Source organism: Rutilus rutilus, assembly GCF_951802725.1.
Source record: "Rutilus rutilus genome assembly, chromosome: 14".
NCBI lineage: Eukaryota > Metazoa > Chordata > Actinopteri > Cypriniformes > Leuciscidae > Rutilus > Rutilus rutilus.
In genome coordinates, this window is record NC_140219.1 from 32,536,531 (window position 1) to 32,558,331 (window position 21,801).

General features: G+C 39.4%; 2 protein-coding genes across 3 annotated transcripts in view; one reads left to right on the forward strand and one right to left on the reverse strand.

Moving 5' to 3' along the window:
- Positions 1-1,217: 1,217 nt before the first annotated feature.
- On the reverse strand, positions 1,218-15,920 carry magt1 (magnesium transporter 1). The gene is made up of 10 exons (XM_084429995.1): positions 15,762-15,920; positions 14,816-14,985; positions 11,144-11,261; positions 10,611-10,751; positions 10,388-10,528; positions 8,951-9,040; positions 6,806-6,869; positions 6,036-6,110; positions 5,871-5,961; positions 1,218-2,567 (listed from the first exon to the last, which is right to left on the reverse strand). Exons 1-10 carry the CDS (start codon positions 15,840-15,842, stop codon positions 2,552-2,554), a joined length of 987 nt encoding a protein of 328 aa, XP_084286121.1. The 5' UTR covers positions 15,843-15,920; the 3' UTR covers positions 1,218-2,551.
- An 801-nt stretch (positions 15,921-16,721) lies between these two features.
- thoc2 (THO complex 2) overlaps positions 16,722-21,801 on the forward strand; it is a 107,471-nt gene continuing 102,391 nt past the window's right edge. For both annotated transcript variants that reach the window (XM_084429987.1, XM_084429988.1), the window contains exons 1-2: positions 16,722-16,867; positions 18,020-18,063. In XM_084429987.1, the coding sequence (XP_084286113.1) occupies positions 16,803-16,867; positions 18,020-18,063 (109 nt within the window). In that variant the 5' untranslated portion in view covers positions 16,722-16,802. The remainder of the gene's footprint in view (positions 16,868-18,019; positions 18,064-21,801) is intronic.

Below are 21,801 nucleotides of genomic sequence, written 5' to 3' on the forward strand. Positions count from 1 at the left end.
AAATGGTGATAAAATATGACAAGAACTCAAGTTATTAAATCAGTTGATATTTGACTGGTTTTGTCCATCCTTCTGTTAGACTCTCACAGATGAATTATGTTGAATATCTGTCAGCTGTTAAATTTAACTACACAATTAGATAACACCAGTTTATAGCCTACATTTTACTGGTAGTCACTGTATGACGTTTTTTGGGTATTATATGTCACAGTTTACTTTATTTTGCTATCCTCACTTACATAGTGAACTATAGTGTCCTGCACACTTGTAAAAAAAATCAAGTTATATTTGATAATTTTTATTTATTTATAATTTGTCACTGAATTAAACGCACAGGATTATGGGATATCATCGAGGCAGCGAAGCACACATCAATTGTTGCCATCAGAAATCGATCAGATGAAGGAATGTCAGGAGACAGGAAGTGACACGATCATTGGATTTAGATGTTGCCTTCCTACCTCCACATGCATTCTCAGCATTCGGACACAGACAGAATCTAAATACCCTTAAAATAGGGTGAATTTACTTGAGAAGCAAAATTTTGCTATATATTATGATTTGTTTTCAATTGATTTTGTCTTTAAAATTAAGTTTATTTTTGTTATTGGTAGATTTATGCTTTAAAAAACAAGACATTATCAATGGGGTAAGAAAAATAAATTCTCTAAACACAAGTCAATAGTATATATATATATTAATAATTACTAATTTCAACATTAGTTTTATCCCTTCGTGTTCTTGACAGGAGTGTTAAGCTTATACTTCGTTGCTACGACTTGTCGATTTCCGCATCCTATTTATATTATTCTCAAGGATGATCAGGAATTATGGATGGTGAAAATAGGAAGGGAGAAAACATCAGAAAGGCTTTTTTCTCTTCCATGACTCATGGTTTCTGAAGTGTTATTCAGTATGGAGATGTTCATAGAGGCGGCACTGCTCTCTACTGGCCAGACATCAGCCGTGCACATATCATTCGAAGAAAACCATTACATTGAAGGCATTTTCGCAACTCAGAGGGACTTACCACAGCTGAGACGACCAGCAGACGTGCTAGGAAATAAGTGTGAAACACTACATAATAGCATCCTTTAAAAATAGTAATCTGAAGTATTCATGCATATTTCATTCCATGAGTGGATTTGACTTCTCAGATCTTAGCAGTAAATCCAGTTATTTTGTGTATCCACAATATACAAGTGCAAGAAGAATCATTACTTTTTCAAACTTTTTTATTTACATAATAATTACTTTTCAAACACACACCTCATCTGCTATTGGTTGGCTCAACGGGAAGCCCCGCCCCCAAACTACCACCATTGGTCAAATCAGCTCAAGACAGTCATGCTTGGGTTATGTTTTTACATATTTATCTTTAACTTCAGCAGTCTGATCAAAAGATGTGTCCACATTCGGAGTATTTATCACAGGAAATGGAAGGTCAAGTTGAGCAGATTGCATTGTGGGATATAGTTCAACACAGAGGGACTGTGCACAACATTCATAAAACAGAAATAGTAGTATAATAATATGAATACTGAAGTAGTAGGTAGGAGAGTACAATGTTTCAAACTTAGCCAAAGAACAATTAGTTGGCGCAACGATTAATCGCATCCAAAATAAAAGTTTGTGTTTACATAACATATGTGTGTGTACTGTGTATAATTTTTTATATATAAATTCACACACATGCATGTATATATTTAAGAAATATTTGCATGTATATATATATATATATATATATATAACAAAAAATCTTAAATATATACATGCATGTGTGTTTATATATACGAAATAATTATAGACAGTGCACACATATATTATGTAAACACAAAACTTTTATTTTGGATGCGATTAATCATTGCACAAGCCCTACTTGGCGCATATTATTGTATTATTTCACTTTGAAGAGACCAACTGAGTGACTCAAAGCAGAATGAGAAAGTTGTCAGCATAGATGTACAACTGGAAGAGAAACCAATCAAAAGAAATACAATGCAACGAGCAATCAAGGCACTTTTAATGGCAGAAATCATCACCTGAGGCAAGACAAGAGCAAACACTCTCCGCATTAAGACACGTTCATTCCCCCTGAGGTTTCCTCATCTCACACTCAACTACCCCAGAAGCCTCGGAACCGCTTGGATTCGACTTTGGACACTTGATATGCACATTTATGAGGTAGAATTGAAAACACCTTGCTTGCCGTTGTGCGTCTTCCAAATCTACGCATTTTGACCCAACCAAATTCAATATAAAACTGTACATTTGATTAGCAATAAAACCTCATTCGCGAGCGAGTTTAACCTCTGTGTTCACACGCGCAACCCACACCACGTCACCCTAGACTAGACCAATCAGGGAGAGACATCCAATGAAGTGAACAAACTTACATTAAAAACTTTAAAATGTAATCCTTAACATATATTAAAAAAAGCAAGAAGGCACATACAGGGTCAAGCAGAACTTTACCAAATCAATCACTCATTTTAAACATTAAGGCACTTTGCGCATTAATATTTCCCAGCTCTCCTCCACCGGTCCTCTTTCAGCCAAACAGGAAGCTGCACACAAACAACAGGAGTTCATGTTAGAAAGGAAATTCGATGTACATTTGCTGAAGCACTATTTCCCAGAATCCAATGCGTAGAGGACTGAGCGCGTGAAAGTGCGGGAGCGAGCGAGTTTAAACCAGAAATTACTTTACAGCTTTCTTATTTCTGCTTTAACATTTATTTCATGCTAGTTTTAGGGTTTTCTTCTACCTTTATTTTTATTAATCATTACTTGAATAAAACATGAAAATATTGAGACAATATTATATAGATGAATGTTAAAATTAAATGAACTGATATTAATAAGGTAAATTATATAGGTGTATATACAGTGAGGAAAATAAGTATTTGAACACCCTGCTATTTTGCAAGTTCTCCCACTTGGAAATCATGGAGGGGTCTGAAATTGTCATCGTAGGTGCATGTCCACTGTGAGAGACATAATAAAAATAAAAAAATCCAGAAATCACAATATATGATTTTTTAACTATTTATTTGTATGATACAGCTGCAAATAAGTATTTGAACACCTGTCTATCAGCTAGAATTCTGACCCTCAAAGACCTGTTAGTCGGCCTTTAAAATGTCCACCTCCACTCCATTTATTATCCTAAATTAGATGCACCTGTTTGAGGTCGTTAGCTGCATAAAGACACCTGTCCACCCCATACAATCAGTAAGAATCCAACTACTAACATGGCCAAGACCAAAGAGCTGTCCAAAGACACTAGAGACAAAATTGTACACCTCCATAAGGCTGGAAAGGGCTACGGGGAAATTGCCAAGCAGCTTGGTGAAAAAAGGTCCACTGTTGGAGCAATCATTAGAAAATGGAAGAAGCTAAACATGACTGTCAATCTCCCTCGGACTGGGACTCCATGCAAGATCTCACCTCGTGGGGTCTCAATGATCCTAAGAAAGGTGAGAAATCAGCCCAGAACTACACGGGAGGAGCTGGTCAATGACCTGAAAAGAGCTGGGACCACCGTTTCCAAGGTTACTGTTGGTAATACACTAAGACGTCATGGTTTGAAATCATGCATGGCACGGAAGGTTCCCCTGCTTAAACCAGCACATGTCAAGGCCCGTCTTAAGTTTGCCAATGACCATTTGGATGATCCAGAGGAGTCATGGGAGAAAGTCATGTGGTCAGATGAGACCAAAATAGAACTTTTTGGTCATAATTCCACTAAACGTGTTTGGAGGAAGAAGAATGATGAGTACCATCCCAAGAACACCATCCCTACTGTGAAGCATGGGGGTGGTAGCAGCATGCTTTGGGGGTGTTTTTCTGCACATGGGACAGGGCGACTGCACTGTATTAAGGAGAGGATGACCGGGGCCATGTATTGCGAGATTTTGGGGAACAACCTCCTTCCCTCAGTTAGAGCATTGAAGATGGGTCGAGGCTGGGTCTTCCAACATGACAATGACCCGAAGCACACAGCCAGGATAACCAAGGAGTGGCTCTGTAAGAAGCATATCAAGGTTCTGGCATGGCCTAGCCAGTCTCCAGACCTAAACCCATTGGAGAATCTTAGGAGGGAGCTCAAACTCCGTGTTTCTCAGCGACAGCCCAGAAACCTGACTGATCTAGAGAAGATCTGTGTGGAGGAGTGGGCCAAAATCCCTCCTGCAGTGTGTGCAAACCTGGTGAAAAACTACAGGAAACATTTGACCTCTGTAATTGCAAACAAAGGCTACTGTACCAAATATTAACATTGATTTTCTCAGGTGTTCAAATACTTATTTGCAGCTGTATCATACAAATAAATAGTTTAAAAAAAATCATACATTGTGATTTCTGGATTTTTTTTTTAGATTATGTCTCTCACAGTGGACATGCACCTACGATGACAATTTCAGACCCCTCCATGATTTCTAAGTGGGAGAACTAGCAAAATAGCAGGGTGTTCAAATACTTATTTTCCTCACTGTATATATATATATATAATATAGTAAAGTAAAGGTTTAGTGGAAGCGAGTTAGATTCGGTTTCCAGTGAAGGATCCAGTGTGTTGCAGGCAGTGGCTAAAGGCTGCAAAGAGAACGCAGCGACAGACTATCGGAAAACCTCTGTGTTTGTATTTCAAACTGGTGTTTGTATTTCAAACTGGATGAGCATAAACAAACAGAGGGAAAAACGGAAAGAAACAGCCGTTCTGTCAAATCCACCGAAGCAAAACGCTGTAGCATACCGCTGAGAAAGCTGTTATCATAGTGATCCATTTTTACCATAATCTACAATAACTGTTCTGTTAATAACCCTCTGCCGATCCGACGGTCTGTGGGCGGGGACGCAAAAATGCGGAAGTACAATCTGTAGTTTTCACGATTCTGCACCATTTCTGGGTCACTAATGAAATGTAAGTGAACTAGAGACATTAGCCGCGTTTCCATTACCCTTCAGATTGCGCAAATTGAAATTGCGAATTGAAAATACGCTTAATGGAAACACGTAATTTTCGCAAAAACTCCCATTTATCGCAAAAAAGTTTACGCTCGCATGAGGTGGTTTTTCAGGCAATTCGAAAAATAAATATTTCGCAAAACTGCAATGGAAACAGTTTTTGTGCATTTACAGGTCACCTGACGTAGACGACGTGGTGTGATTGGACAGAATACGAGACAGACTTCTTAAGAATTCATATAAGACAAAATAATTACAGGAATACTGGATTCTAAACCTCAAATAAATGCCGCAACCAAGACCTCGAAACAGAAATGAGGGAGAAACACCCAGAAACTCCTCATATGTGCCACTCACAAGTATAATAAGGGTCATTCCTTACCATTAATGCTTGGAAAACACACATACATCTCCTTCCATTAATAATAATGGCTAGTGCAGTGGCTGCGATATAATACATAAACCTCCATTTTGGAATGATTTTACTGATCGCGAGAGGAAAAAATTAAGTTTTAGTCGCATAACATCGGTTAATGGAAACGCCGTCATTTCGCAATCGTTTTTTGTCGACATTTAGAAAAAAATAAAAAATAAAGTTTTGCGCAAATCTGTAATGGAAACACGCCTATTGATCACATGACACTCATCAGATCGTCTCTTCCACTGAAGGTCGAGATGATCGTAGGAACATCTCAAATCACGATCATCAGGTTTAGTGCATTCAGCTCAGGCCAAACAGCAGCAGAGACACTATCAAACTCAATTAAACATTTTACCCAAATTATTAAATTATAAACAACAACAACCTGCATTACAGAAGCTTTTTCATTAGTGCTCCCAGACTCTCTTTGCACTGCTATTTCAATGGGATTATTGGGCTAATGATGGACTGACGGTCTCACCTGTAAGGATATCCGTGATATTTGGCCCTGAAGACGGACAGTAGCCAGCTGAAGAACAGCACCACCAGCCCGATTCCTGCCATACACATGACTGGAGACAAACATGACACACATTAAACCGGTTCTCACTGTAGTCTATGCAGAACTGGTGGATTGACAGCATACTTTTCCTCTTCCCGACGTCCAGGTCGGAGGTCGCAGCCTCATGAAGCAGAACCATTCCTAGAGTCACCGCAGCATCTGGATCAGGGTTCAGGAACACGTTCATGATGTGTGCGAATAAAGCCACGGCCAATCAGAACAGATGATATACATACAGAGACTTCTTCCAAAAACATTACATCTCACTGATCTTACTGACTGAACGGACGGGTGTGAGCACCAATGAGATTTCAGTGTGGGCGGAGCTTCACGGCACAATGCAACAAAACAAAACAAGTGACCAACAAATAGTTTGATGCTTGCCATGTAATAGACATAGAGCAAGGTTTACTAAACAGGGCAAATTAGTGTGAGAGCGAGAGGAAAGTTCTGCTCATGATCTACTGTCGACACACACATTAAAGGAGACAGACACAGCGGATCATTTCCATAATGACCAACGCAATATACCAATTTGCATCTGGTTTAAGACATGCTTATTTTGGATGGTAAATAATGGTGCAAACACCAGTAACTTGACAAGTGCAGACTTCAGTAAATCACCTTGCATGATAATTTAAATTCTCTCCTCCCATAAATTTTGCGTCTGAAAGGGAAACTCCTACAAATGCATGTGCAATAACATCAGCCGCAAAAATAACCCCGTCCACACGTTCAGAGCTAACTTTACACTGCGTGTCTTTAGTACATCCTGACAGTGGTTTTTAAATGCCAAAAGAGGGTTTGCGCTGGCGCAGTGTAACTGATCTGAGCGCAGTGGCTGTGAAGGATACTGAAGAGAAGGACGATGTGAGTCTCGGCCACAAACTGAGCCTGACTGCTGCCGTGGATGTAGCTCTGAAATCAAAGACAGACATATATAGGGTGGATTATCATGTGATATAAAAACCTGTAGATGTGTGAACTTAAAGAGATAGTTTGAGACCTGAGGGGGCTGTGATGTTATCAGTCATAACTGTGGATGTTTACTGACAAGCACCAGAAACAAGCCTTTCTGACTGAGGCTGGGAAATTACCATGTTTTGCAAATACAGAACCGTTTTTTTCGTGCAAAAACTTTATTAATATCAAAAGTGACCCTTCAAGGAACATTAAGAAGATTTGTGGCTTTTAGCCTATGGATTTTAGCTTTATGCAAGGTGACAAAATAAACTTTCATCAAATGCACACATTTAAGAGTTTAAGGGCCCTATTTTAACGATCTGAAACGCAAGTAACTTTGTGGGCGGAAAGTCTAAAATGGGTTGGTCTGAAGTAGCTTCATTACTCATAGGTGTGGTTTGGGCGTAACGTGAAATAAACCAATTAGAGCGTCATCTCACATTCCCTTTAAAATCTGGCGCGCTTGTTCCATGGCGGATTGCTATTATAACGGCGGATTTGCCAGGCGCACGCCAGGAGCGGTTCACACCCGAGGAGACCGACGTTCTCGTCAGGGCCGTTTAACCGTTTGTCGCTTCGGTTAAACAGGCGTATAATAATTTGGGTAAATGTGTAAGCTAGATTCATGCCTATTTCTTCACATCTTCATGGACACAACAATGATTTCCCTCGTGTGGAATATTTTTCCTTGTAATTATGTATGGTTTGCAAAAATGTGAACTGCTGCATCTGTGTAGATGAGAGAAGCAAAGTGTATGCGCGTTGTGCACACGCAACATTATGGCCAAGCATGCGCCCTTAAAATAGCATCTGAATAACGCGCCACTGAAAACGCAATTGTTTTCTGAAACTGCAAAATAGCACCAGGGAACGTTTGCGCCGGAACACGCCTCCTCTTTTTGCTGAAGTTCATTCCCTAATTTACCGACGTGCATCTGTGGAGGGTAAAGTCTGCTATGCGTCGGGTGCAAAATAGGAATGAATAGCCGCTTTCCGACCGGAGGAACCTTTTCACAGTTTCTAGAACTATTGGCTAAAGTACCCGGATGTCGGCGTGTTCGCACCGCAGGAACTAGGAACGATTTTAGTTCTAGGAACTCCATTTGGAGGAACTAATTTAGGTCCTACTTCAGAGTAGGGTCTAAACCAGCACTATAGGAACTACCCGTGACGTTAGTGTACGCTGATGACCGAACACACGCGGAACACCAGCACACCGCCATTTTTAAAACAGCTATATGTAAACACACAGATTATAGCCTATATATTTACTCCAGAAATTATCTATACAAACATGGAAAACAGTGATAGATGGGTCTCTAAACCTTTATGCTGAAGAGAAAATTTGCAACGCAACTTTGAGGGGACCAAGCCAAACATGATTATGTATTTCTGCCCAGCTAGCAACACTGGACATCAACCACACAGCATAGGCTAATAACCTTTTTTTTCATATACGGTCTACTTTCTATAACAGTTCTATCTAATAACATATTAAACAGTACTGTTAGACAGATCGCTAACTAATGAACACAGAGAATGCGAGCGTTGTTTGCTCTGGCGTTCTCAGCGCCGCCAAAATAAAGGTCCGTCGCGCCGTCAAAATAAAAGTCACCGTGCTTGCGTCAAGCCCTTACCCCTCCTACCAGTTCCTATGGCCGCTTGGCCAGTGCGAACGTAAACAGCAAAACTGAGTTTGGGGGAGAGTAGTTCTTAGAACTGTTTAGAAGTGGACAGTTCCTAGAACTAAGTTCCTAGAACTACTTGGTCGGAAAGCGGCTATACATGCGGCGGTGTACCAAGTCAATTGCGCTGGGTGCAAGATAGGGCCCAAAGTCTTTCTCCTCTAGGAAACTGGAGCAAAAATACTGAGGACTCAACTTTTGTCCAATCCAACACTCTCTGGAATGATTTAAAACACGTGACAAACTTTCAATATAACACATCAACACGGCAAAGAAAACTGGGATTGTCAAGCCATTTCATGGTGTCTTTAAAATGGAAAAAACAAACGTGAGGTAAAGAGTGTAACCAACCACTTGGCCAGTGTTCGGGTTCTTGTGAGCGTACGGAGGTCCTCGGATGTGGTTCCACATTTGACCCGATGTCATGATCAAAACAAAACACTAGAGAGAGAGAGAGAGAGAGAGAGAGAGAGAGAGAGAGAGAGAGAGAGAGAGAGAGAGAGAGAGAGAGAGAGAGAGAGAGAGAGAGAGAGAGAGAGAGAGAGAGAGAGAGAGAGAGAGAGAGAGGGGCAGGTTGTTCATGTTAACTGGATTTTTACAACAATACAATAGAAGACAAAATAAAAAAAAAGACTATAAAAAAAATCCTGTCAATCACTCAATGTAATCTATAGTTTACACATTCAAAAATAGAGAAATGAAAACCTTAATTATAAAGTCATGTCTAATGACATCTAGTATATAGCCGGTATCAACAATTCAATGACAATGTGTAGATAGGGTTTTCACAGACATCAAGACACTCACTCCTCTACCTCCCAAAAAAGCCTATAATAATTAATAATTAATAATAATTATTATTATTATAAATGAAACACTTTAAATTAGACTCTAGTGCTTTTTCTTGCTACGGCGGCCATTTTTTCCATCGCCATGTGTTCTAATAGTAAATTGAACCAATGATTAGTATAATAATTGTTTAGTTTTCCAGTGTTGAAGATTAGTTTTCTAAGCAGATAGTAGAGCGATATAAACTAACTCTGAAAGATCTCCTGATAAGCGATAATGATACTTTAATCTGAAGAATAATTAACAATTTCTCAGAAACTTCCGACCAAACATTCTGAACGGCGGTACAGTGCCATGAAGACTGGAGGTACGTGTCTTGATTATTAAGATTACATTGAACTACTAGTTACAGCATGACATTAACATGGATGAACATAACAAGGCATGTTGAAAGATGCAGTATAATTTACTGAAATGAATCCCGTCTCATGTAATCGCTCAATCAGCGTTTCAACCGGGGAGAGACGTCACTAAAGCAGCTTGTAGGCTTTACGAAACGTTACATTTACCTCGAGAAAGCTCTTCAATGTCCACGAACTCATTAGTTAGCTAGGAAAAATAACTCTAGAAAGCAGCATTTGGCTAAATATAGGCACAGTATTACATACTAATTATATTTTTGCTAAACCTGTGAGTGATGTCTTCAATAGCCTAGTTTGAATAAATCTGTCATGAAAACAAGTTATTACAGTTTATTGTCATTTAAATGTTTATAATTCACCAAAAAAGCTGAAGTAGAAACAATTCTGCTATCCAAAAGTTGACATAAAAACTGCCTTATGTGCGATTTGAATGTTTTGTACAACTCAGTTTTAGCTATTCAAGTGTTGGTTATCAAATGAGTTAGATTAATTAATTAATTTCATTTTTGGTGTTTGGCCAAGTGCATCCTGAATTTTCGTGTCGCTGCATCCCTGTTATGAAACATAAAGGTCCCACCAGTGCAGAGAAGGCCCAGACGTTCTTGTTGAACAGGAACTCCAGGTTGTTTCGGCGCAAGTAAGCCAGACTGCCGATGAACGCCAGCAGCAAACCCAGCATGAGCGGCCCGGCGTAGCTCGGAGGCCGGATCACCCGGATCTGAAGGACACACACCAGCCTGTCAAACACTGACGTGACTCTTCTGAAGCCGTGTGTGTGTGTGTGTGTGTGTGAGTCTTACGTGGACGTCTGTGCGGTCCGCCACCCATCGGGCCAGTTGCTCCGCGGCGAAGCCTCGCACCTGCAGCTCGTACGTGTCCGCGCGCTTGGGCTTGCCTTTGGCCGGGAAGTTGATGAATGTCGGAGCCGAGTTCATGTTGAGCTGAAGAGGACATGAACAGAATGACGGAACTATTACAAGAATTTTCACACTTCTTAATGTCAACATGAATCATGATTATCCCCATTTGTTTTCTTATTACACATTACTGGTCTTATTGATGTAATATCTTGCTTTCCCTCTAAAACAACACCATCACCTCGTCCTTGCGACTAATTTTAATGTTAACCAACCGGCGTATTCTAGCTATAGACATCACATTTAGGTCTGGCTCTATTCAGGTGTGTATCTGCACATCCAAGCACTTTCCAGAATATAAAGTCCTGCCAGAGACTTTTTTTTTCCACTTGGAAATATTTCACATATTGAAAACACCACTTCATGTTCAGTTTAAAAGAGTAAGGTATGAGGTGGAGAACAAAGGTAAAGGTTACCATCTGGAAAACATCCGAGCCTTCATCAAAATCCACCATTGCAAAGAATATCCGGTTAGTAAATGCACTGGAGTAACGCCAAGAGTTGGCCAGGATCTGGTACTCTTCATCCGCCTGTCTGAAAACAAAATAACAAAACACAAAAAAATGACTTTTCCCATACAGAAATATCAAGTTTGTTTAATGCAATTAATTTAGCGCACAGGTTTTAGGTTTAAATGTGTAGCATGTCATTTTTGTGCAGCAACCACAAATATAAATGCACAAATAAAGACTAACTTTGGTTTTCGAATGCTCGACTCGTCCATCGCTTGGAAAAATGACAGTCTCAAATGACTTCATGTGCACTTGTGTTCTGGTGGACCTAAACTGGCCATCATGTGCACATCCACTTGACTTGCATTTAAGTACGGAGTAATATTAATGAACTACATGCCCTTACTATAGGATTAGGGTTTGTTGAGGGTTAGTTGCATGTAATTAAGCACAACTTATAGTTATTACTATAGTAACGTGTAAAGAGGACACTGTAAAATAAAGTGTTACCAAAATACCTGCATATACCTTACATCTGCAATTAATTTCTGTAAGTTATGCAATACATCATCAACACAATCAGTGCATTGTATTTAACAAAGTATATTTTTTTATCTAAGTGCATAGTAGTTATAATATAATATAATTAATAGTCAATTGACAGCTCCACGCTTGAGGTAAGTCGCTGAGCAGCAGAAGTGCACTACACTGCAGTGTTGCTTTAGTATCATTTATAATATTAGAGTATTTATAAAAAGTTTGAATTAGCTTTTGTTGTCAGTTTCCATTTTAGTTTAAGTTTCAGTAATTGTGTATGTGCTTCTATCGTTCCATTTTGCTTTAATTCATTATTATTTCATTTTTAGTGAAATACAACGTTTTTTTTTTGGTCATTTTAGTACTTCAACTCAAACTTATTTCAGTTTGTTGACGTTTTAAACTTTTGTTTAAAGGGATAGTTCACCTAAAAATGAAAATTTGCTGTTAATTTACCCAAGATGTAAGTGACTTTTGTTCTTCAGATGAACAGTAAAGAAGATTTTTAGCTGAAACTGTGGTCTTTTGAGATGAAAACAACATGGCTCAGAAGAACTATTGTCCAAGGCTGAGAATTACAGGTAATAATGTTCAGTTTCTTGAACCGACCGATCGTTTCGCTTCTTAAGACATCAATGAATCGGCAGGAGTCACGGGTATTAATTTTTAAGGATGCACGACATTTCGGCCACCATATCGGTATCGGACGATGAATGTTCATTTTTAATGTTAACGGCACAATAAAAAAATGAGGCCTATATATTAAAGCCGATAAATAATGGATTATATCGAGTTAAGACACTTCAGATGCGCACTGTTCTCCATGATGGTTTTGAATTGCTTGAAATAATAAAAGGACAATACAGTTCAGTGCACGTCTGTCATATCGGCTACATAAAATTAGGAGAACATCATTATAATTGTGTGCTTGGGTCATGGCTTTTAATGGTGAGATTTTTGTTTTTGTAATCAGTTTCTCAATTTTTATTAAAACTTGGATTTAGATTTATCGGCTTATATATACAGTGAGGAAAATAAGTATTTGAACACCCTGCTATTTTGCAAGTTCTCCCACTTAGAAATCATGGAGGGGTCTGAAATTGTCATCGTAGGTGCATGTCCACTGTGAGAGACATAATCTAACAAAAAAAATCCAGAAATCACAATGTATGATTTTTTAACTATTTATTTGTATGATACAGCTGCAAATAAGTATTTGAACACCTGAGAAAATCAATGTTAATATTTGGTACAGTAGCCTTTGTTTGCAATTACAGAGGTCAAATGTTTCCTATAGTTTTTCACCAGGTTTGCACACACTGCAGGAGGGATTTTGGCCCACTCCTCCACACAGATCTTCTCTAGATCAGTCAGGTTTCTGGGCTGTCGCTGAGAAACACGGAGTTTGAGCTCCCTCCAAAGATTCTCTATTGGGTTTAGGTCTGGAGACTGGCTAGGCCACGCCAGAACCTTGATATGCTTCTTACAGAGCCACTCCTTGGTTATCCTGGCTGTGTGCTTCGGGTCATTGTCATGTTGGAAGACCCAGCCTCGACCCATCTTCAATGCTCTAACTGAGGGAAGGAGGTTGTTCCCCAAAATCTCGCAATACATGGCCCCGGTCATCCTCTCCTTAATACAGTGCAGTCGCCCTGTCCCATGTGCAGAAACCCCCCCCCCCCCCCAAAGCATGATGCTACCACCCCCATGCTTCACAGTAGGGATGGGGTTCTTGGGATGGTACTCATCATTCTTCTTCCTCCAAACACGTTTAGTGGAATTATGACCAAAAAGTTCTATTTTGGTCTCATCTGACCACATGACTTTCTCCCATGACTCCTCTGGATCATCCAAATGGTCATTGGCAAACTTAAGATGGGCCTTGACATGTGCTGGTTTAAGCAGGGGAACCTTCCGTGCCATGCATGATTTCAAACCATGACGTCTTAGTGTATTACCAACAGTAACCTTGGAAACGGTGGTCCCAGCTCTTTTCAGGTCATTGACCAGCTCCTCCCGTGTAGTTCTGGGCTGATTTCTCACCTTTCTTAGGATCATTGAGACCCCACGAGGTGAGATCTTGCGTGGAGCCCCAGTCCGAGGGAGATTGACAGTCATGTTTAGCTTCTTCCATTTTCTAATGATTGCTCCAACAGTGGACCTTTTTTCACCAAGCTGCTTGGCAATTTCCCCGTAGCCCTTTCCAGCCTTGTGGAGGTGTACAATTTTGTCTCTAGTGTCTTTGGACAGCTCTTTGGTCTTGGCCATGTTAGTAGTTGGATTCTTACTGATTGTATGGGGTGGACAGGTGTCTTTATGCAGCTAACGACCTCAAACAGGTGCATCTAATTTAGGATAATAAATGGAGTGGAGGTGGACATTTTAAAGGCAGACTAACAGGTCTTTGAGGGTCAGAATTCTAGCTGATAGACAGGTGTTCAAATACTTATTTGCAGCTGTATCATACAAATAAATAGTTAAAAAATCATATATTGTGATTTCTGGATTTTTTTTTTTAGATTATGTCTCTCACAGTGGACATGCACCTACGATGACAATTTCAGACCCCTCCATGATTTCCAAGTGGGAGAACTTGCAAAATAGCAGGGTGTTCAAATACTTATTTTCCTCACTGTATATCAGTTATTGGCTTTCAAATATGAAGAATTATCGACAAGCGCCTTTGTCAAGCGTGACCTTTTCAAAGTGATTAAGTAATGCGAGGCGCAAAGCTAGTGTAAGACGAGCATTTGTGGTTAAAAAGTATATATATATATATATATATTTATTTATTTTTTGTGTGAAAATGTCCACTGGTTTGTCTAGATTAGACTCTTATTCCTCGGCTGGGATCGTGTCGAGACTTTGAAGCTGCACTGAAACTCACATTTGGACCTTCAAACCGTTGGACCCCATTGAAGTCACTATATGGAGAAAAATCCTGGAACGTTTTCCTCAAAAACCTTCATTTCTTTTCGAGATAAATATCTCGGATGACATGAGGGTGAGGAAATTATCAGGAAATTTGAATTCTGAAGTGAACTAATCCTTTAAGTTTACGTTCTTTGTCTAATTTTTAGCACACACACACACACTTACTTGCAGACGGCACACTGTCTCTGATTCTGCAGCGCCGTGAACATGATGATGACAGAGTAGTTGCGTGGAGGAGCTCGGATCAGCCTCCTGAACTTCTCTCCGTTCAGCCGGATCACGGCACGCTTACTGGTCCACTCCATCAACTGACTGACCTTCTCGGACAGCAGGGTCTGCAGGGGCACACACACACACACACACCAGCCATTAACTCACAGTACACTCAGCACAGGTTCAGTCCACACTGAGTAACTCATGTTCTTTGTCTTTGTTACACACACACGTATATATATGAAGACTTCAGATGCAAAAGCCTCTAAGTCCGTCTACAGTTTTTGTTTAATATTAACATTTTCATCAGGCTCTTATGTATAGGTTTCTACCCAAGTACCGGCATTTCTGAATGGGCTGAGGCTGGGATTTAGTGAGTTTGAAGCCAAAGTATTTGATGAATGTATACTATGTGCGGAGAGCATTCACAAAAATATTATTATCTCATTTTTGACAGAGGTGGCTTTTAGAGGCTTTTGCATCGGAGGTCTTCATTCATTCATTCATTCAATGATTTATATATATATATATATAATAATTATATAAGCCACTCATTAGTTCACAGGAGGACACTTTCACTGTCTTACATGAAGAACACAAGCAGAAGTGTGTTCAGTCAGATCAGTTCAGAGGCTGCAGTCACATCAGGAAGCTTAGCTTAGTTTGCATACAGGCCAAGTGTGTCAGCTCATAATACATTGAATTAAACCGAGAGCAAAAATTCATTCTAGGTGATTTACCGATGGATCACGGTGTTCTCACAAAAGTAAACATTAATGTGCCATTTAATATGCTATTGAGACAGAGAGAATCTGTCAGAGCCTTTGAGAAACATGTCAGCTCAGTGCATATGAGGGGTTAAAAAACACTTAATAACAAGCCATTCGAATCCACTGACCTCCTTCTTTTTCTGCCCATCTGATGGCGTGCCGTGTAAACAAACAGCGAGGAAAACAACTATCAAAAGTTTATAAAACATTTCTGAAGCTGCCACTGCGGCCACGACCGTTCTGCGGGAAGCAACTCCTGTCCGCTTCCTATTGGCTGAGCTCAGCGGAAGAGGAAGCGTTTCAAAATAAAAGTCGCGAGCGACAAAACTAAAGCTCGAAAATGCGGCAGAATTTTCAAAATAAAAGCCTCAAAGCTGCCGGTGACTTTCATAATAATAAAAAAAAAAAAAGAAGAAAAAAGCTGATCGTTCGTATGTATGTAGAACGGGGTAAAGGTGGTTTAGTATATAGTAAAAGTAAGATTATAAAGTCAAAGTCAACCAAGGAAGAACCTGTAACGTTAGTCCAGAAGTATACAACAAAGAAAATAAATAACTATGTTTAAGCAAATAAAATCTACATCTGATCAAATTATTCGAGCCCCAGATACAGTTATTATGTAGGCCTATGCTCTCTAAATGATCACTTTTTGTTTTGTTATAAGAATGCAGACTTCTTATGGTGTATTTTTTTTTTTTTGCAAGTTAAGTAAAGTTAAATGATCAAATTTGTACTTTCTGTTGGTAGCAAAGTGTGTAAAAATGCAGTCTTCTAGCTATTTCCTCCTCGAAGATCATACACCAACATGTTTCTAATGTTTTATTATACTGAATAATTTAACATACAGTTAAAGCTTGCATTATACAACTGTCTGTACAATCAAAAGACAACATTTTAAAAAGCAACAAAGCCGTTCAGATGAAAGAAGAAAGCAGAAGCTATGCTCAGGGATTTCTCTAAAACATTTATTATCTCATCACTTCTCAACATGTTTATTCTTAACATTGCTATTGTTGGCTTCTACGAAAATGTAGATATTAAATGACGTGCAAATGAAATGAAAATAAATTGAAAATAAACACTCCGACATCCCGAGATGCATTGACGCACGCGCGAGTGTGTGTGTGTGCTAAACATCCGGCTGTGTGTGTGAGTGTGTTTGGAGGAAGATGGCGGCGCTTATCCTCCCGTCTGACTGGATAAAAAACTGGGACAAATCGGGCAAAAATGAGTTGTGAGTAGGAGTTTAGTAATCGGATGGAAAGTGTGTATGGGAATAAAGTTATATACATGTTTTTGGGCGTTATCACCGCGGGTTATTGTCGAAAGCATAAATCATATTCTCTTCATTGTCAATGTCCACTGCTAGTGCGCGTTAAAAACTAATTACTTAAAGTTCAATAAAATGGCCTATAAACCTTAATGTACTGTTAACCAAATAAAGAATATCAAGTCTGTAGTTTCTTCAAATGTATATGTAAGACACTTTATTGGTTATTTTCATGACTGTAACGCCAGTGAGCTAATAGTTAGCTGGGTTAGCATTAGCATGTGTCTTCTTATCAGTGTGTGTTACAGTATGTAACGTGTGTTACATGTTTCATGCAGGCAAACGTGGATCTTATACACCCTAAGCAAGCCTTAAGTTAATATTTTGGGATGTTTTGAGGTTTCCTAACCCTGATGAAAGGGTTAGATGTAAGTTAGCTGTGCTAAAGAGTTCAATCCTGGTAGATATTGGTTGTCTCGAAATATAGTGATCATCCCTATATTAATGAACAGCACAGTCTCAAAACACACTGAGTCAGCGGTCTAGTTGTTGACACCTAGTTAGTGGTCTTCATAGTGCAGTATTGGTGTGAAGACCGTGTGAGCTGCTAATGCAGACAGCATTTCTGATCATGCTGGATAACATGTGTTTAGTCTGTATGGCATCTGGTCCAAAACCCAGTAAAGCTGCCTTTGTGTTCAGCTTTGTCAAAATCTGGTGAGGCTTCATGTGCAATGCTGACTTTTTAGGGGGATTTGAGCACTGCCTGATTCATATTTGCATGATACACCTGTGTCTTACAGGTAGTTTCACCTGTGTGGATGAAGGACCGATATAGATTAACGGCACATGTTTGCAGTTATTCAGATGATACTGAACTTCAACTTGTAGATGATAGTCCTGTTTATCGTACAGAGATGACTGCGGTGCTGGATATCAGACTGTAGTTGTGACACAAAAAGCTTTAAAGCATATAGTGAGATGGTCAATAGTAAACTCTACTTAATGTTGATCTGTTAGGATTTAATTTAGTTTAATCCTGTGTAAATTGTGTTGCTCATCATGTGTTATTAATAATTGAAGTTCACTTGATTTATGCTTTTTTTCTGTTTCTAGTTTACAGTTGTTCCAGGACCTTGCAGGAAAACCCAGTGGTCAAGGTAAGTTTACTTAATTTGACTTATTCTTAGGGCTGTTACTGGTGCAGTGTTTTTATATATATATATAATTATTATTTGCACAAATAATTCACAATGTGCAAATTATGCCTTTAATGTAAATCAGACTTTGAAAGTGCATTAAAATGTAAACAATACAACATCCCTGAACAATGAAAGCAAAATAAATTACATTAAATGTTAGAACTAAGGCAAGTTTATTTGTATTTACCCCTAAGATAAGTGAATCTGCTCTGTGCTTTGAGAGGGCTGATGGGAAATCTCTCGTCTCATATTTTTATCCACACTGGTTTCTAAGAGGTTGGAAGAATGAATTTTAATCTTCCACTTGAGCTAGAGATTTACATTTGTATAGCCTATATATGAAAGTATATTTCGTTTTAACGCGGACACTAGCGTACCATACCCGCATAGTTGTACATATCCTTTCTAAGTACTCAGTTTGATATGTTCACGAACACAGATGAAGATCACACAACTTGCACTCTGTCGACAGAATATGTGTGTATTCTCCACAGGTCGTGAATCGGTTTATGGTCTAGCCTACACACAGATTTGGCCAATGGGAATTAGGGGTGTGAATCGTCACTGGTCTCGCGATTCGATTCGATTATCATGTCTTCGATTCGATATCACGATGCATTGCATCCTCACTTTTCAATATTACTGCACATGCCTTAAAATTTCGGCAATTAATTCAATCAGTCAGATATATGATCTCCCTTTTGATTTGATCTGCTCCAAGAACGTACACTTCCTGAATGTAGCAAACATCAAACACAACCAAAGTCTGAACTAGAGCTTAAATCGGGCCCAACAAATCAAGCCCGACCCTGCCCGAGCCCGAGACCGTTGTGTCCGAGCCCGGCCCGACCCGACACGTTCACTGTAATTATGAGCCCGAGCCTGATCTAAACCCGACCATTTTTAATATGTGGGCCGTTATAACCAGGGGCGGCGCCAGAAATGTTTTGTTCTGCTGTGCTAGATCATTTAGGCTACAGGGGGGAGCTGCGCAGTTATATATATTATATAAATACTATTAAGAAATGAGCAAAAATTGGCCACTCAATATTCAGTTATTTTAATGATCACAATTAAAGTTTTAATTTTATTAAATTGAACAAGCACAACATTCAGCATTCAATCAAATATTCTTAAAGATTAATTATTATTAATAGTGTTACTTCAACATATTGTTATTTCAACATAATATGTGTGTGAGCAACAAGCAAGATGTGCATTTGTACATTCGGTGACAGCGTGTGTTACGAGTTTCAAATGGTGTAAGTGACCGCGGCGCGCCGGCGCCTCCATGTCATGATTATATTGTCTGCTATATTGCTTTTTATGTATTAAATCCAGGCAATTGGTTGATGAAAAATGTATTAAAATTAAGATACAATTTATACTAAACGAAATTCACTTTAAAGAAAAGCTTTCTTCAAAACAGAACTTAACAAACTTGAAACTGTGCTTATTTAATGGCTAAAACACGTAGGCTACTACAGACTCTCTTTTTTGTACAAATTGCAGCACATTCATTTAATTCTGAATTTTGCACATGTAAGTTGAAAGGCATTTGTTTGTGCATAGTAAAACATATCTGTAACATTTATCAAGTTCATAATTGTGTGTGCATTAATTAATTATTATCTTAATGAATAGGCCTAATGCGACAAGGAAGAAGCATGTAAACTGCGTTGTTTGTTTATTCAGAAGTAGTTGAATGGATTGGAAAAGTAACAAAAGAGGACATTGAGGCCTGAGGCTGACTACTATCATCATTTCTGTCATGGCAAGACTGCTTCATGTGTCTGTTCATCGTCGAAGTCCCCATTTTTTTGCTGTCATAGGCGAGCAGCGTGCCGCATTTAATGCACGAGACAAAGCCAACACATATGTTGTCACTCCCCACGACTAGTTTAAAATGTTTCCATACCTCCGATTTTCCTCCAAACTTGCTCAAAGTTAATTCTCCTGTTTTAATTTTTTTCTTTGCTTCTTCAAGCTCCATGTCGCACTTAGAATAGCAACAGAATAGCCTAAAGCACGCACAGCAGGTGTGATGCGTCACGCGTGCGAGACTGCGAGTGTGAGTGGACGAGACGCTGCGCATGACACGTGACGTGCTTTATCAAGGGCCCGACCCGGCCCGAGGACAGTGGCGGGGCCGGGTCGGGTCGAGTCCGGGCCCGGGCTCGGGCAGAGAATTTAAGCTCTAGTCTGAACACAGCAGATGACAGGACCATGTAGAACAAACACTAGTAAATGCTAAAAGCCCATGAAACTTTCAAGTGTACTTAAGTTACAATAACGCTCACACACTCGCACGCACACACACTCGAGTCGTGCACACACACGCTCGCAGCCTCGCATGCACACACTCGCGCTCACACGCTGTAAATGTTAAAATAGTGGTATAATAATAGCATTTCTTTATTACTCGCTTTTGTTTTTCGCCTTCCAACATTTTACGCTGGCGTGAGAAGTGCGTTTGTGACGAATGATGTCAGAGAATCGTCAGCAGGCCATAAGCGATTATGGTCTATTACTGCATGGATGCAGAATCGTCCACGTCTGCATCGCGATGCGACGATTAATTTCAACACCCCTACTGAGAATGCCAGTATAAGGACCCCAATGCTCACGACAAACAAGGGACTCGTGAACTATTAAACTATATATATATATATATATATATATATATATATATATATATATATATATATATATATATATATATATATATATATATATATATATATATATATATATATTTATATATATATATATATATATATATATTTATAAAATGGTTAGTTCCAGTCCTTGATTCTGATTGGTCAATAGCTGATTTATTCACAATAAAACACGGCTATGACCGCTTCACCCAACGGCTCTATGTATCACTGCACAACACCCCTAGCAACCACTCTTAGCAACGTAAACATGTTTGTTCTCATTGATATTGCTCATTAAAACTAGAGTAGCCTGATTAAAACCAGACCATTCTCAGTAGTAACTGAGTTATGGTCTGGCAAAGCTTCATTAATAACTAATTTCCGAAGGGGCGTCACCGACGGACGTCGTTCAAATGCCTCTGGGTGCAATTGGATAGACCTAAAACCAATCAGATCGATCATCACCGTGTAAAGCCATATGCTGCGTCCCAATTCGCCTATGTTACACTACGCCATAAAAGTATGTACTCTTTTTGTGAAGAAAAGGTATTTACTTTTGAATGTGTAGCAAAAAAGTAGGCAAGCTTTGGGACATACTACTTCGTCATCTTTATCGGACGGATCTGTCGCGTGCATCCTGTCACGTAAACTGCCCTGTCAATCATCGTCACAGTTAAAATCCTCTATTAAATCTAATTTATTTTCCTACCGTTTCGGAGAGAAATGTAGTAGCACGCCAGTGGGTCTTTCATGGAGACTGTCCTCATGTGTTTGCAATTGCAATATAATAATGCATTTAAAAGTTGATGCGCTTCACCAACGGACGTCACTCAAATGCCTCTGGGCGCAATTGGATAGACCTAAAACCAATCAGAGCGATCGTCATCGTGTAAAGCCCGCCTCAACGTTTCTGATTGCTGCCTCGATTTTGACGGATTAGAAATCGGCTTGAATGGGCTCTTTGCCAGACTACTTGCAGAGCAAATCTAAATTTGCCGGATGTCTGTCTGGGTTTTCCCAGGCTAAGAGTAGAGTA

Excerpts from the sequence above, each read along its gene's own strand:
- magt1 (XM_084429995.1), bottom strand. The coding sequence starts at position 15,842 with ATGTTTTATAAACTTTTGATAGTTGTTTTCCTCGCTGTTTGTTTACAC. Across the intron at positions 9,041-10,387 it reads TCTGGGCCTTCTCTGCACTG|TGTTTTGTTTTGATCATGAC; the intron begins GTGGGACCTTTA and ends CTCTCTCTCTAG. Across the intron at positions 5,962-6,035 it reads GGACGTCGGGAAGAGGAAAA|TCATGTGTATGGCAGGAATC; the intron begins GTATGCTGTCAA and ends GTTTGTCTCCAG.